General features: G+C 40.5%; 1 protein-coding gene across 1 annotated transcript in view; it reads right to left on the bottom strand.

The window, feature by feature from the left end:
• The window catches only part of LIMCH1 (LIM and calponin homology domains 1), a 117,492-nt gene that overhangs the window by 37,321 nt on the left and 64,804 nt on the right, over nt 1–15,367 (bottom strand). Inside the window, exons 8-9 of the mRNA XM_009885006.1 lie at nt 7,398–7,433; nt 2,518–2,644 (exon numbers count right to left, since the gene is read on the bottom strand). Of these exons, the coding sequence (XP_009883308.1) occupies nt 2,518–2,644; nt 7,398–7,433 (163 nt within the window). The remainder of the gene's footprint in view (nt 1–2,517; nt 2,645–7,397; nt 7,434–15,367) is intronic.

Here is a 15,367-nt window from a genome sequence, read left to right as displayed (position 1 = left end):
TTTCACTTGGGCCATCATTAGGGACAAAACCTGATTCCCTAGGAAGATGAAGTAGAAAAACTATGTTTGGTGAAGGATTTTAATAATCAGGTGTGTGGGAGGCAGGAGTTCATGGGAGAGGCAGGAGTTCATGGGAGGAAGGGATGTCATTTCACCATGAACTACAGCCGCACTGAGAGTCTGCCTTGCAGAGCTGAGAGTCCCATACTTTGCCTGTGCTATCATCCAACTACAGGAAGGCATGGTTGACCCATGCTTTTTTTTTTTTTTCTCTGACAGAAAAATCCAGTATGGTATCCAAACTTAAATTTTTCCTCATGGGCACCCTCTGGTATTTTGGGCCCACATCTGAGCAACACAAGTTAGGGACTAAAGTGGCTCAGACCTGGTTGGCGTGAGACGTGACAGAGCAAAAAGCCTACGGTTTTTATCCAGCTGCGTAGATAAATCCTTGTTGAAGCAATGATCTTACTTGTTTTGGAAGCTGCCTACCTAAAATTGTCCAGAAGATCCACTGATTCTGGTTCTTCACATTTCCTGCAAAACCAGCCTGACACCAAACCAGAGTGCCACAGGAGATACCTGTTACGGGCACCTATGTCTTGCGTCCTGCTTGGGTTTTTTAATTCACAAGTTCAGGACAGTACAGAGACAAGATATTTTTCACAGTAAAAGTATTATAGTAAAGAAGTTTTCTAAGACACAGAATTTCTCTGCAATCAATCAGGGAACAAAATTTTACATGTAAAAAATAACGCCTGCAGAACTTCTGCAAAGAAAAATGACTTCCCAGGAAACTGTAGGGGCACATTTGTCATTAACTTTATAACATCAGGAGATTAGTATACAGATTATATTTCATGCACTCTAACAAATTCTGGTTTTAATAAAAACCAGAGATTCTGTACACATACTCAATTCAAAGGCTATTTCATTAATTGCATGGTTTCCCAAATATTTTAATTGCATTTTTATTGGTAAACAACAGAAGGTACTGCAAGCATAACTTATTTTATTAAAACCAGGAACAAACCTTGTCACTTTTAATTTAGCTTAAAACCACAAATTATTGACGTTACACTCAAGGGAATGCTCATTAAAGTATTTCTTCACATGACCTACATATATCAGTCTATAATCCCCTTCTTGAAACATAGGCCTTTCATTCTCCTCAGTTACTAATTATTCTCATTGAAGTACCAAAACATTTCTTTATTCAGCTACTCCCACTATTGCCTATTGTTTGGAAATTAGTTTTTCATTAGCAAATTTCATAACATAAGCCTTCCTCCTCTTTTTGTAATTAAAAACCAGACATGTTTATCTTTTCCAGCTCTGATGCTTTAGAATAACAATAATAAAAAGCCCCCATGAAACCGTTAATTGTTGGCAAATTTACAGCATCGGCATATAAAAAATATCAGACCATGAATGCGGTGTCAGCCTCCATAAACCCTTCTGAATGCCAAGGACATTCCAGTAAGGGCATTTTTAGTATCTCTTCAGAACTTTTAGTTCAGTGTAGAAGGTGCTGAGGGCCTGGAAAACTTACACACTTTAGCTCAGAGGATTTTCCATTCAACAGCACAGAGTTCTCAAACCTCTTGAATGCCTTTGGACTCATTCTTATCTCTGCTGGGAAATTATGGCTTCCCACACATACAGAGCTCTCAGCTGAAGTTCTTCATTGTTCTACTATGAAAAGTTAGGTCTTAGTTGTATATAATGTTCTTTTTTGGACTTTTCCTTGAATTTTCTACCAAAAACCTCTCTGAGATGTTTCATACCAGCTGTCCTTATAATGGGAAATTACTGCACTAGCTGCCTGAAGAGATTCATTTTGTTTTGTTTTAATTGAAAAATATGCCCCAAATCCCTCATTTAAAATCAGCCTCCAAGAATGAACAGGATTGATACTAAAACTCCTGATACTAACTTACCTGCAAATCACGCTTTTCTGTCCTTACTAATTTGCTGAAGGTAATGCCAAACACCAGGACAGCTTAAAAAACACATTGAAGAAAGAGGGTTTGGAAAAGACTTGTAACCCAAGCAGAGTATAGCTAACTTGAAGGGCAATTTGTTTGCTTAGACAATATGGAAAATGTTAGCATATTCTGTATCTATGCAAATTTATTAAAGCCAAGTCCAACTTATTTATTCACTGTCCTGCTTAGTTTTGTATTTTGTCACTTTGGGCATTTACTATTTAGAAAAGTTAGAGAAGTGAGCAGTTAGAAGCTGTTCTGCTTCCATTTTTACCTAATCACGGTTGAATTGCATTTTTTAAAAAAGGAAAATACCTGTTGCACATGCAGAGGCACCAGAAGACCTTGTTTTCTGAAATTTACATCAAATTATGAACTTACGCTTTTAGCAACAATTCATTAGGGGGGAAAAAAACCCTGCTCCTGATTATTTTAGCAGTAGAGAGCAACTGTAGATTTAGCAGGCTGTACTTTTTTGCCAAGCTAGTTGGCCTCAATGCCAGCACTGCAGACGACGTTGTATACTCACATCTTGCCATCTGGTCTCGTCCTCTTTCAGCTGGTTGTGTATGTTCTGCAGTTTCTCATGGCGAGCTTTGCTATGAGGCTGAGTCACAGCTTCTTCTTCACATCTCATGTCAAACATGCTCATGCTCCTAAAACACGGGGGACAGAAGAGGTGGTGCAGCATTATTTAGAGGCTTATATTCCTTCAGCTTGTTAGAGCTAAAGCCACATGAGGGTGCTACAGCAGAATCAGACACCTGCACCCTTAACAAGCTCCCAAAAGCAGCAGTCCCCCCGAAGGACCAGTTAGCATCCCTGTGGCTCCCACACAGTACTTCAGGCATTATACTCCTCAACTTTCTCTTGTTTTTGTTAGTTGACTGCAACTTTGCCTCTCACTAAGAAACATTACTAACGTTACTCCTCCATCAATAGCTCTTATTAAAATCATTCTATTCAGAGCAGAGTTCAGAACATTTTACTTTCTGCAGATTTGTTTCCCAGTGAGTTTTCAAGACCCCTCCAATTAACACTGTAGACAGAAGCTTCTGTTTTAGCGTAAAACAAGAGAGGCTTGAGAAGTATATTAGAGGCAGCATGGCTGGCTAAATGCTGTAGCTACTAAACCGGGGAGAGCCTGCCCAGAGAAGTACACGCAGCACAAACAGCATGGCACTTCCTCCTCTCCCTGCCCTGCCTTGAAGAAACTAAATGCTATCAGCACCAAATTATTAATACAGCTAACCTAACAAGGCGAAGCTGACATTCAGGACAAAACAGTTTCTTTCTACACATTCTATTTCTGTCCCTGACCTTTGGAGAGTTAAAGGAAAAAAAAAAAAAGGTCATGGTTTGATATTATACATCCATTCATATTATATAAAGATCTTCACACAAAGATAAGGTACTTACTACTTCCCCCCGCTACCTATTATTAGTAAAACATGACCTCAGTTGTGCCATTAAAAGCTAAAAAAAAAAAAGCCATGCAGTTCCACATGAAGTGATTTCACAGCAGTCTTCAAACGATCACCTGTAGCTTTAGGTGAGCCAACGAGCCAACTAGCAGGAGAAGCACCCAATGAAGATAAAGTTGTAGGCAACTGTGCCCACAGTAATCAAAGTGAACAGACACGGAAAGCTGTGCATGTATATATTTAGCCAACATTTGTATTCAGGCAAGCAAAGATGGGAACGACCCACTCTCAAGGGGAAACTGAAAGCTCTGGACAGTGGATGGAAAAGGACATGCACAGATCCCATCCTGTCAGTAGGCATTTACTCAGAAATGAGGGACAGAATACACATGCTATTGCCTTTAAGCATAAGCAGCAAGGTTAGCATAACACTGTGCTTCACCCCTTAAACAGAGCGCTGAGGGGTACACTAATTTGGGTTTCTCTGTAGGTAGTTTAAGGGTTGAGTTTCTCAGGATTGGATTGGAGCACTCCTAAATAACAGAACCTAAAGAGATGGCAAGTTTTATTGTTTCTAAAACTAAAGGCCTACTAAGGAACATTTAAATATCAGTCATATTTTGCAGACTGGTCAGGTAGGTTGGGAGATGCATAACTTGTAATAAATTCACCCTTAAAGGGTTTATTCCAGTTTAAGAGCTTTTGAAACTCATACTAAGAAAAGCCTTTAGTGTTAAGTATTTCCATCTTGTGCCTACTGGGTCAAACTGGTTGTGTAGCTCCTTTCTTGTACCCTTCCCTCATGTCAGCGAATTTTTCATTCACATACAGTAGAAGGAAACAGAACACCTGAAATGGTGGTAACTGGTTCTAGCAGAGTGCACGAGTACTCGCCCTCTGCGATTTGGGATAGGAAAACAAAAATATTTCCTACTGAGAGTTCTCTGATGTCCTAATGAAAGGTTAGTATTTATTCCCTGTGCTCACTCGGGTCTCCCAGGGTGCCCAGAGACAGCGAAACCAAAGGTTTTATGGCTATTAACAATGCAATAAAAAAGGTACTCTGGAAAAGGCTTCAGCCCAGGCCAGGAATCAAACTATACACTACAGCCCCACGTGCACCTTCTACTTTAGTTGCCACCTCCCACTGCTGGGCCTTCATTGCCAAGGATAAGCAACCAGGTAGGTTCAAACATCAACTCTGCAGCAAGATGTTACTGCACAAATGTATCTTCCCAAGAGAGCATCTGAAGGAATCACATCTCAAAGCACTGTGCTCTGCTCTGACCAACGCGTAGTAACCATTAAGGAGAACCACCTACTTTCCTGAATACATACACGAGGCCAACTGAAAGGTCTACATGGACTTCTCTGCCTGAGAATTTCATCCTTAGAAAAGGATCAAAGGGGCCAAAACGCTGAGCTTCTGCCAAAAGACACTTTCACTGTAAGTCCCACCCACATCATTTCGTCCTATTTCTTTCTTATATAAACTATAAATGGCTCCAGCCCATCACTAACACCTGTATGAACTGAACTAGATTTACTCCTTCCTTCAACCACGTGCTGGACCAGCAGGCACACAGCATGCAAGCAGACGGGTTAAGATGTAACTGTACCGAATTCCTGTTCATGAATTTTCTGCCATTAGCAAAGCTCTGGGGATTGTATCCAAACTCTGTCTGGAAGCAAGAGGCCTTTCTGCTGACCAGTGTACCAGACCTGCTGTTCTAACAAAGATCTGGGAAAAAACACTGTGCAGACAGTGTGTTTTGGAAGGCTAGATCTTTGGGATGATGTGATTTTTAAGTTATGATACTTTATTCTTGCAAAGAACAGTTGTTCTTGTCAGTGATAGCATGCAGCAATTCTTTTTTTTTTTTTAAATAGGTCTGAACAAGTGTCAGATAAAAAGTCCTCAAGGACTCGAGTGTTCAGACTATTTCATTTGAAAGTGAGAAATAAAGTAAAAAACTTCTTTTTATGACAATATGTTAAAAATCCTTATGCAAGGCATTTATTATGTGGCTGCACTACCATTTTACAGGCATACTAACACTTAAGAAACCCCAACAAAACATAAAAAGCAATGGGCTGGCTGGCTAAAGAATCAGACTCTAGTAAACAAATACTCAAAAATCCCAGTCCACTATTCTTTGCTTGTCAGGCTTAAACTATAAAGCATAAGCCTAAACTCACACTGGACTGTCATGCTACCACCAGAATTCAGCTCCATCTCTTTGGGAGATAGAAATGGGGCTGATCAGCAGCAGCACACTAAGCACTGCCTCTTCTGGACCTCGAGACAGACCAGGGCTGATGACAACATCTACTGTTCCCTGACCAGCAAAGGGAACTTCATCAGTCCAGTTTCTTCATCAGGAGTTTCTAGTTTTGCTGCTGGAATAAAGAGCACCTAGTCTAAGACTGAATTCAAGTTACAAAGTTTTCAAAGGAGACTCAACAAACATTTTGGAAGCATTTTAAATGTCAGTTCAATTTATTTTTCCTACTGGAGAGCCAAATTTTATTAGATTCTTCATAAGTACTTTGTCTTCAGAAGGGAAAACACAATCTTACGTTTATAAGAACTTAAAAGACAGTTTAGGAAAATAGTTGCTCTGTAAACTGTGGCACATCTGGAAAGGATGACAACAAGGCTTGAACTTTTATTGGTTTGCCTTTTAAAACAAAATCAGAATCAATGTGGAATAAACAATATGATTTATTCATCTTTGCTACTCTCACATTATACAACCAAACCCATGGCAATGCCTCTTTGAAGGCATCTCCATGTACTTTCTCTCATGTTTGCATTTAATACAGACATGCAAAAATGTGGGAAAACAATGAACAAATCAATCAGATAGGTAGGCTTTCTGAAATGGCAAGAAAGTCCCCATTGTTGTTATGCCCCTTTTATCTCACCTCTTCATTTGATTGAACAGATTTCTGCCACTTGAAAATGATCACATTTACTCTGTGGTGACAGGACACGGGCTTTGCTCAGCACAAAGGTATTACAGATCTTGTAAAGAATATTCAGTCCATGATTCTATTCTTTATCATTAGAGGAAAGGGTGAAAAATTATATATGAGTCCCTGTATATACTTGTTATAGAAACCCCCCTCCATGCTGTTTCTATTTTATGATTTAATGTGGGAGACAGAGAAGGTCATGAGCATTTCTGTGAACTGAAGAAGGATATTAAGGACATTATTACGTGGGTAGTTCCCAACTATGTCTTTGCTTCTAAATGCCTGCACTTAGTAAGAATAGCTAATACATTCACAGAGCTTTCTAAATGACGTTGCATACTATTCTGAACTGCAGTTTACATGCATACACATACAATTAAAATATGTTGCAGTGTGACAAGTGTCACAGTCCTACTCCTTCTGTCAAAAATAAAGCATCGAGGGGAAGAGCTTAAAAAAAAAAAAGAAGTTCAGGACATTATTAAATGAAATCCAACCTAGAACGGATTCAAGAGAAAGTTTTTAAAAGACAATAGAGGAACAGCTGAAGATGTAATTATTCTGAAGATCACAATGGATTTTATTTTACATTGGGATTTCTTTTTTCTTCCTGTATAGGTCATACTTCATTTTTTTTTTTTTTCCTCAACACCCAGCCCAGATTCAACCCAGCCCTCTTTACCTGTAGCTGATTAGAGGCAATGGAAATTCAGGAGAAAAACAAAAGAAAAAGAAAAAAAAAAAAAGAGGAAACAATACTTTAAGCAACAGCTGGACATTAGTGTTATGCTCAGTTTTTATGGGCTTTTATATAAAAATTATTTTTAGCTGCAATGTAAGCCATATTGCATTCCATTTTTCAGTGCTTTTCTGAAAAATTTATTTGCTGGAACACTGCAAAATAATAATAATGAGGCATCAACTGCATTTTAAATTAGTAGAAAGACGGGAAAGCATGCAGTGTAAGTTGTTTAAAATAGAATCTTGTGAACACAAGACAACTTACTCTGCGTCATCAGACACAGCAGTTCTGGGGCCGAATCTACAAGACCAAATATAAAATTAGAGCGTTGATAAATACATTAAGTAGTAATTGCAACTGGACCCATACAATTTGGGTAACTGTCACTTGAGCATCCAACCGGTACTAGTAAAGCTGACCAAAAAAGAATCATACTGTTCAGGGATTATGTATTCAGCAATCAAGACTTACCTAATCCTCTGGAGGCCAAACTACATAAGAACACCACCCATCCCTCCCTGACCCCATACTAATGCCCCCATTATAAAAATCTGCTGAAGTATACCCAAAATGGGTGTAGAAAATAGTTACTGAAAATAGACAATATATTAACATTTACATTAAATGCCACACATGCGATGAATGGAAACAAAACTTAATAGTTACATTCCACAGCAGTGCTCAGAATAACCATTACTGAAGAATGGAAGAGACAAATATTATAGGCAGAAAGTGAACCACAGGATTCCCCCCCCCACCACCTTTTTTTTAGGGGGGGTGGGGGGTAGGGGGGTGGGGTGTGTAGCTGAAAAATGGTAGTTGTAATACACAAGTCAGTGTAATTCACTAAAGTGCCAATCTTGTTTATAGCCAAGCAAACCACATATTTGTACCTGGGATTTATCATAAAAGAGCAAGTACAAAAGTCGACACTGCAACATTTTCTAATCACAGAGAAGCAAGATACACAGCTCTAAAAGAGCAGAGTCCAGTTGAACCTCTGCTATTCATAAACCTTTTTTTTTCAATTCAACATATATACTGTAATCAAATATTTCCTTTCAATTAGCTTTCATTTCAATATTTCAAAAGAAAATGCATTACACAACTATTCTGTCTGTTTCTAAAAAGAGCGTTACTGACATACAGTATTTTAGTCTGGACTGAAAACACACCAGGCAATGCACAATCTGAATTCTGAAGTGTGCACACAGGGGCGTGCAAGCTGCGTGATTCACACCATAGAGAGCTCACGTTTGCAGATGCTCATCCTTGGATGACAATGTCTCCCTTTTGTTTTCCTCAGGAACCTCCTGAAGCTTAGACGTTTGACCGAGGTGGACTTCACTAAGGCTATCTTCATCCACTTGGGCAGTACAAATAGTCTCATCTTGTCCTGCAGGAGGGAGATTGCATTTTTCCTGCCCTTGCTGCTGTTCTTGTGGCGGTTGCATTACAGGTTTTCCAGAGCTATTAATGCAGACTTGTGGACATTTTTCAGGCCTGAGTGAGCCAAAGGCAGCAGTGCAAAGAGATGTATTAAGCAACATTTGAAAAATCACATATACATAATGAAAAGCATAACTGTAAGTTACCAAAATAAATCTCCACAACCCCAAACAGCAAATAGGTGACAAGCTAAGTGAGGCAGGTGCATGAAACAATTAATAGGGAGTCAAATGCTTGTAATTCCATTCCTCTAGGTCAGAAACACAAATTGTCCTGGACGCCGCCAAAGATTAAAGTATTAAGTACATATTTTAACTAAGCTATTCAACTTAAGGTCTTCTCAGCACCGTACCACTGTTCAACTCTATGGTAGATGACAATTTTTCTTGCCCTGGCTGAGCTGTACACTAGTTTTTCATCTGTGTATGCACAGGCACACACATATCCTTCTTCTCCTGTACTTTGAAGAGGTTGATGAATAAGAACCTTTCCACTCCCACTTGCCTGTGGCTCAACCAGCAAAGGATAACTCTGCTCAAAGGCTTCCCCACACACCCTCACGCATCTGAACAAAGGTGCTTTTAGGAAGACACCAAGTGTTATCAGGAGAGATACTGGCATCTCCAGATTTCCTGTTTGGAAGTCACTGGCATCAGCTAAACCATAGGCAAGCATCTAACCTACCATTATCCAGCACCTCTATTTCTAGCTGGAAACATTTGTAATGATGAGCTCATACTTAACCAGAAACCTCTGCAAATGTAGCACAATCTTGCTATGCATATCCATTTCCACACACTGTTAGAACTTTGCATCTGGTAGAGCTCTGCTCTGAGTCTTTACAAGGCTCTACCAAAAGGGCCAGAAACCCTGCATTGCCACCTTCTGAGCAGAAAGAGTCAGCACAGAATTGAGGACAAGTACGGAAGAAACCGCTGCTAGGTCAACGGCAACTCTTCCAGATCAAGAGACCTTGACAAACAGCCCACAGGGCCAGTTGCAAGGGAGAGACAGAGGCACAACTTTCTTACCTCATAGTTTTCTTCTCAATCTCTCTAGCTGTGCCCTGCTTATCCTGCTGCTTTGAAAATGGCATAGGAAGGAACTGCTTAACACTGGGCCTGGGCTGCTTTAGGAAAGCTCCAGTTCTTCTGGCCAACATGTCATCTCTTTGTGGGTCTGGAAATTTCACTTTGTTTTCTGTTCCACCGCTCTGCTGCTGAGGGATTTCAAGCTGTTCTTGGCTCTCTTCTCGTGTGACAGTACTGCTCAGAGAGACAAGTGACACTGTTCCATGATAATGCTGACTTGTGCAGCCCAAAGGCAAGCGGCTGCTCAGGCAACATGGGGTACTGTTACTCAAAACACAGTTGCAGATGGACAGCTATGCATCTTTAGCTACAGCACAGGGATTGGGAGCAAGAGGAAACTATCTTGAACGCCACACTTAGGTAGGTGATATGTTAGAAGTTGGGGATTGCATAAAAAACGTATGCAAGGAATTATTCACTTGGAAGCTGGCATAAAAGTCTGGGCAAAGCACCACGGATTGCAAAAGAAATCCCCCCAAAAGATGAAAGACTGTTTTCATGCTGAACAGCAATTAACAACTGAAGTACTTGAATATTATGAAAGAAAGCAGACTGTTTTATGTTCATAGGATACATTCTTGTAAGTAATTTCATAAAACAGAACACATGCCATGATGAATGAGTAAAACACATCTTTAAAGGCCGTGTGAAGAATGGAACAACGCTGCTGACTGATCCAAGCTAACACCACACACAAACCAGGCATGAAGCTCAGAGGGATCTGCTTCTGTTCTCTGACCTTTCTGCTTCCCGTGGAGTCTTCAAATCCTTCTCATGAGCTACTGCCTCCCCTTGCTGCTGCTGCAGCAGATGAGGAGCTACTGACGGAGGAGGACAATGTATGGGAACAGGGCTAGTAGTATGCCTTTGAAAAGTTCCCATCCTTCTAACCAACATATCATCTCTCTCAACATCTGGTAAATGCCCGTCACATTCTTCCTTGGTGCTTTCTTGCCATTTGTTCAAACCGCACACGGTGTGTTTCTCAGAGACGATGCCAAAAGCTGGGACAGGTGATGGCATTCTCCTGCAAGAGTCACCTGTACCTGACTTGGCTACCTCACTAGCGATGAGATTGAGAAGACAAAACATTCTCAGGTCAAATGAAAGGTAAGAAGAGGAGTCCTCCAACTCAGTTTGCAAATGTTTTATAAACACACAAATTTAACTGAATGAATTGCTTGCTAAAAGCATTCATTAAAAATTCTTGCTACAGCCACGGACTAAGCAATTAAAGACAAGCCAAAGAAATTTAAGCTCTCTTAATATGTTAACTTCCCAGAGCTGTACTTCTCCTCCAGATAAATGCCAGAAACACAGAGCACCAAATACACCCTGCTTTCAGCATTACCTCTTCAAAAAGAAAGTAAATCCACTAGGTTTGAAGAAAGCATTTTTCAAACATCAGTAAGGCCAGCAAGCTGAACGACAAATACCTAATGTGATGAAAGCAGGCACAGCAAAGCCGCTGGAATTCAAGCAGCAGAAAAAACTTGAACGACAGCTCAGACTCTGAGATACCAGTGATATCACCGCCCATCAGCAATTTTGAAGCAAGCTCTCAGAAGACTGTTGCACAGCGTTGCTTTGCGTAACCCTAAACATGTTAAGATACTGTGAAGGCGTCAGATGACTTCTGAACAAGGCCGTGCGCATAAACAGCTCTTAGGTCTAGGCTGCAGTCCACTCCCATGCAGATCAGCATCTGACAAGAACAGGTCTCATTTCCAACTCAGCAGCCCTTCCTAAGCCACACCAAATACCTGGGCTCATTCTGTGGCTTAGATACTTCTTCGCTGTGTTCAGCAAACCCAAGGCTGCCAACAGGGGTTGAAGGAGAGTTTTCAACAGCAGAGTGACTCTCCACACTGTCTTTCTTGCTTTCCTCTTCTGTTCCACTCTTGGCTGAAGCTCTGCCAACAACGAGCTTGTCCCATTTCTGTTGATCAATCTCAGTTACTGGCCCAAAATGCACAAACTTCTGCTTGGGGCTACCAGCCTTTTTGTTTGCTCTGGCTTTGCGGACAGCAAAATCATCGTGGGCTGCTGCTTTCACCGTGATTTCAGCTGGTGGCAGTGTGTCACTGGGACGTTTGAAATCTTCTTCACTAGTCAGAATGAGGAATAAGAGAATCCCCCCAACATGAGACCCCAGAATAAAGCAAATTAAATGCCCCTAAGGTTTTGAAGGGCTTTTACTTTAAAATCCAAGGACACAGGTACAAACAGTTGTGGCACACTGAGGTCCAAATGACGGATAAAATCTGAAGATACTGGAGACCTGCTGGGGAAACTCTGGGAGCGTATCCATGGAAGCTCTTCCTTACGGGAAGAAATGTAGCATATGGCCCATTCCAGACTCAGTTCTTCACCCTAACAAAGCCATAGTTCCCTTATCTGCTCACGTAGACCTGGGCCATACGTTACATGGGACTGTGCAAGCACCAGCACACTTATGGTGGGGCTCCAGCGGCATGACAGCACAAGCAAGGGCAATTCACTTATCCTAAACCAAAGGGACTGAATCTTGATTTTAATAAATTACCTCAAAAGTAATGAAGAGACTCCTAATATCTTTGACATAAGAGAATGACTGAGTTTTGATGGTTTGTATTAGAGCTAAAATTACCTACACTAACCACATTGTTAGAAGAATGCCTGAACAGATGGCCACCTTTAATTGGAAAATGGCATGCACATAAACAGGAAAGTTAGCAGTTGCTGTCCTTTCCTCCTGGAGTCACAGATCACCTGCATACATGATAGCCCATCTTCACAGGGAGATTGCTTAGAATAACTGCTTTGTACCAGCTCCCTTTGCAGAGGTATACTTCACAGTAAGAGCAGGTCTACACCATACGAGGGTCCTGCAAGCCCTGCTGCACTGACAAACTGTGCTGGTGTATTTACTCAGCACTGGCGTACAATGCCATGAAGATATATTAGCACAGGTCTCAAAAGCAATATAGCCACAGTCATGCAAAGAGACGCTGATCCTCACTTAACATCCCATGATATAACGCCTCAAGCCCTGAAGAGAGCTTGGTTAGCAGCAGCACAGTGCTACTGAATTACTGGTGCCACATGGACATTTGCGCCGTTCAACTTAGAGCAGCTTCAAAGCAGATTGATCCATGAGACAAGAGTCCTCTCTGATATGACATGAAACGTCCACTGGGCGAACGACTGTGAAACTACTCTAATGCTTTAAATGATGGACACACTTTCATTTCATTATAGATAGCATTCCTGTAAAGATTTTGGACTCCTCCTGAGAATTTAAATAGGTAAGTGAGCGGTTGTCATCAAAGCATTCTTCAAGTTTAAAATCACAAGCACACACAGCAGATTGTGACATACTACACATGCTTCCTAGGGTGGCAATCCTGCCCACAGGCAGAAACCCTACCTGGGCTCCCCCGACAGTTTCAATCTTTTCCAGGTCTCCAGATCTGCTTTTGTTATAGAGGCATTCACAAACACCACACCTTCTTGTAGCTGAGGAACGGTATTTTGAGATTTCCGCTTAGCCAAATCATCTCTCTCAGTATCAGGCCCTTTCACCTGCTGTTCCTCCTCTGACTTGGTCTTCTCAGTTAGCAGAAGTGAGCTCTCCTTGCTTGTCACTATTTGCCTTGCTGATGCCATGTGCACCCGTCGTCTTCTAATTTATTCCAGTTCAGCAAGAAAAGATATTTCGAGGGAGCAATGATAAATCAGCGTCAACAGAAGAGGTTCAGAGCACAAGAAGATAAAACTGAATTTATAAGATTAGTTTTACATTAATTCTAGGAAGTAAACATGGAATGAATCATTTGAAGTTGAAACCTCTCATCTGCGCTACCCCACTCATGCACTATTGAGGCCACTTCATCGCATGACTTCTATTCCTAGCTCATGCAAGAAAAAACTTTGTTATTACTGTATTAAGCATTTCTGCAAGAAGCTTTCTCTTAAATAGTTAAAAGTATCTCATTTTCATATTATTAGCAAAGTGAATTGAACTTTTGCTTGCAAACATACTACAGAATTTCTTTGATCTTAGAATCATGTCAATAGCATTAGAATATTAAAATTTGGTTATGTGCTCTTCAGATGCCCTGCCAAACTAGTCATTAGAAAATGTTAATATAATCAAATTACCCGCAGCTGAAAGGCACATTTTGCATTACTGAAAAGAGCTCCTAGATATTAAGAGTTTTCTGAATGTATCAGTTATTACAGTCAAGGTCCACTGTAATGTGTATATAGTGTTTTTATCTAGGATCACTTCTCTTTGCACAAATAAAACAAATATACATGTTTCCTGAAGAAGATCAGTGCCTAGCAGATACTTGTTTTCGGCAGATTCTTAAAGGTCTATATCACTGAACTGAAGAAAGAAGAGATTTTCTAGGCTGAAACCTTGTAACTCATCCTCCGTTTCCATAAACAATGCTGTGTAAGAAATATAGGGACTATGTGCAAAACAATTTGGTGCAGTATAGCAGGCACATATATTCAGTGCCTTAACTAAAGACATCTGAGTCCATGTTTTATGCAGGGCATTAAGAGGGCATTACATGAAACAAACGCATCCAAAAATACGCACTGAAAATGCTCAGCAAAAGAGCCAAGATGCAAAAAATATCTTCTAAGTTTATTCTCCATTACTCATGCTCGTGAGCTGTCTCATGAGCTTAGATAACAGAAGTGTCTAGTCTTTGAGTTATTTACATTCACAGCCAATTTAAGCTCCTGATCCTGATACTCTAACAAAAAAATACAGTTGGTAATCTACATCTCTTTTTCTGTTGTTGTTCACTTTATGATAAAGCATTTGCATTTACTTTATTCTGCAAGCTTTTTGTAGCCAAGACAGCTTTAGTCCTACACAGACAGCCATGTGAAATTAAGCATTATAATAGAAAGAAAATGACCATGAGCGCACACCTTGCATGTTCCTGCTTTTCCATCTGCAATGGCTTTTTAACGTCTTCCAGTTTACCTTTATCTTTACTTGTATAGGGTCCAATTAAAAAGGAATTAAATGGAACTATGTGTTTGGGTTGATTCATTTTGGCTCTCCGGGTGGCGAAGTCGTCCTTTTCTAAATCAGGAACTCTGGTGGCTGCTTCATCTTCTGAACCGGAATCCTTCCCTTGATAATGTATCATGAAGGGGTTGTCCTTGCGAAGGATGATGTCTGGGGTGTTTCCGTTGTCTTCACAGGTTGGCTTTTTACTGACACAGAGCAAAATTAAATAAAGCTCTTGATACACCAGGGGTGGAGGAAGCAGTGGCAGCGCTCATCTCCAGGTCATAAAACAAGCATAGTTAATCAAATATGCTCCAGGCTGCTGTTAGATTGGGTAAAGCCTTGTTATAAATAAAACTTATCATATACAAGTAACAAATCTGCAAGTACTTCACACAGAAAATCAGCATGTTGGATCTTTACGTATTTTCGCTATAGCCAGAAGAACCAGTAAGAGCAAGTTTAACATACTACACGCAGTGAATGTAGTACTGTAAATGGCAGTATTAAACTTCTTGAACGCTTCAAACAAAGCAAGAGATTTGATGCAAATACCTGATTCCTGGCCAACACTGCTGAATCCTGAAATATTTGGCACTTTTTCTTCTTAATGGCTCTTTTTTTTTTTTAATACCTGAGTAATCACTGAGGGTGTTTGCCCTAATATTCTTAACTGC

This window comes from Charadrius vociferus, unplaced genomic scaffold (assembly GCF_000708025.1).
Source record: "Charadrius vociferus isolate BGI_N301 unplaced genomic scaffold, ASM70802v2 scaffold134, whole genome shotgun sequence".
Taxonomy (NCBI): Eukaryota; Metazoa; Chordata; class Aves; order Charadriiformes; family Charadriidae; genus Charadrius; species Charadrius vociferus.
This window is presented reverse-complemented; position numbering and strand designations above follow the sequence as displayed.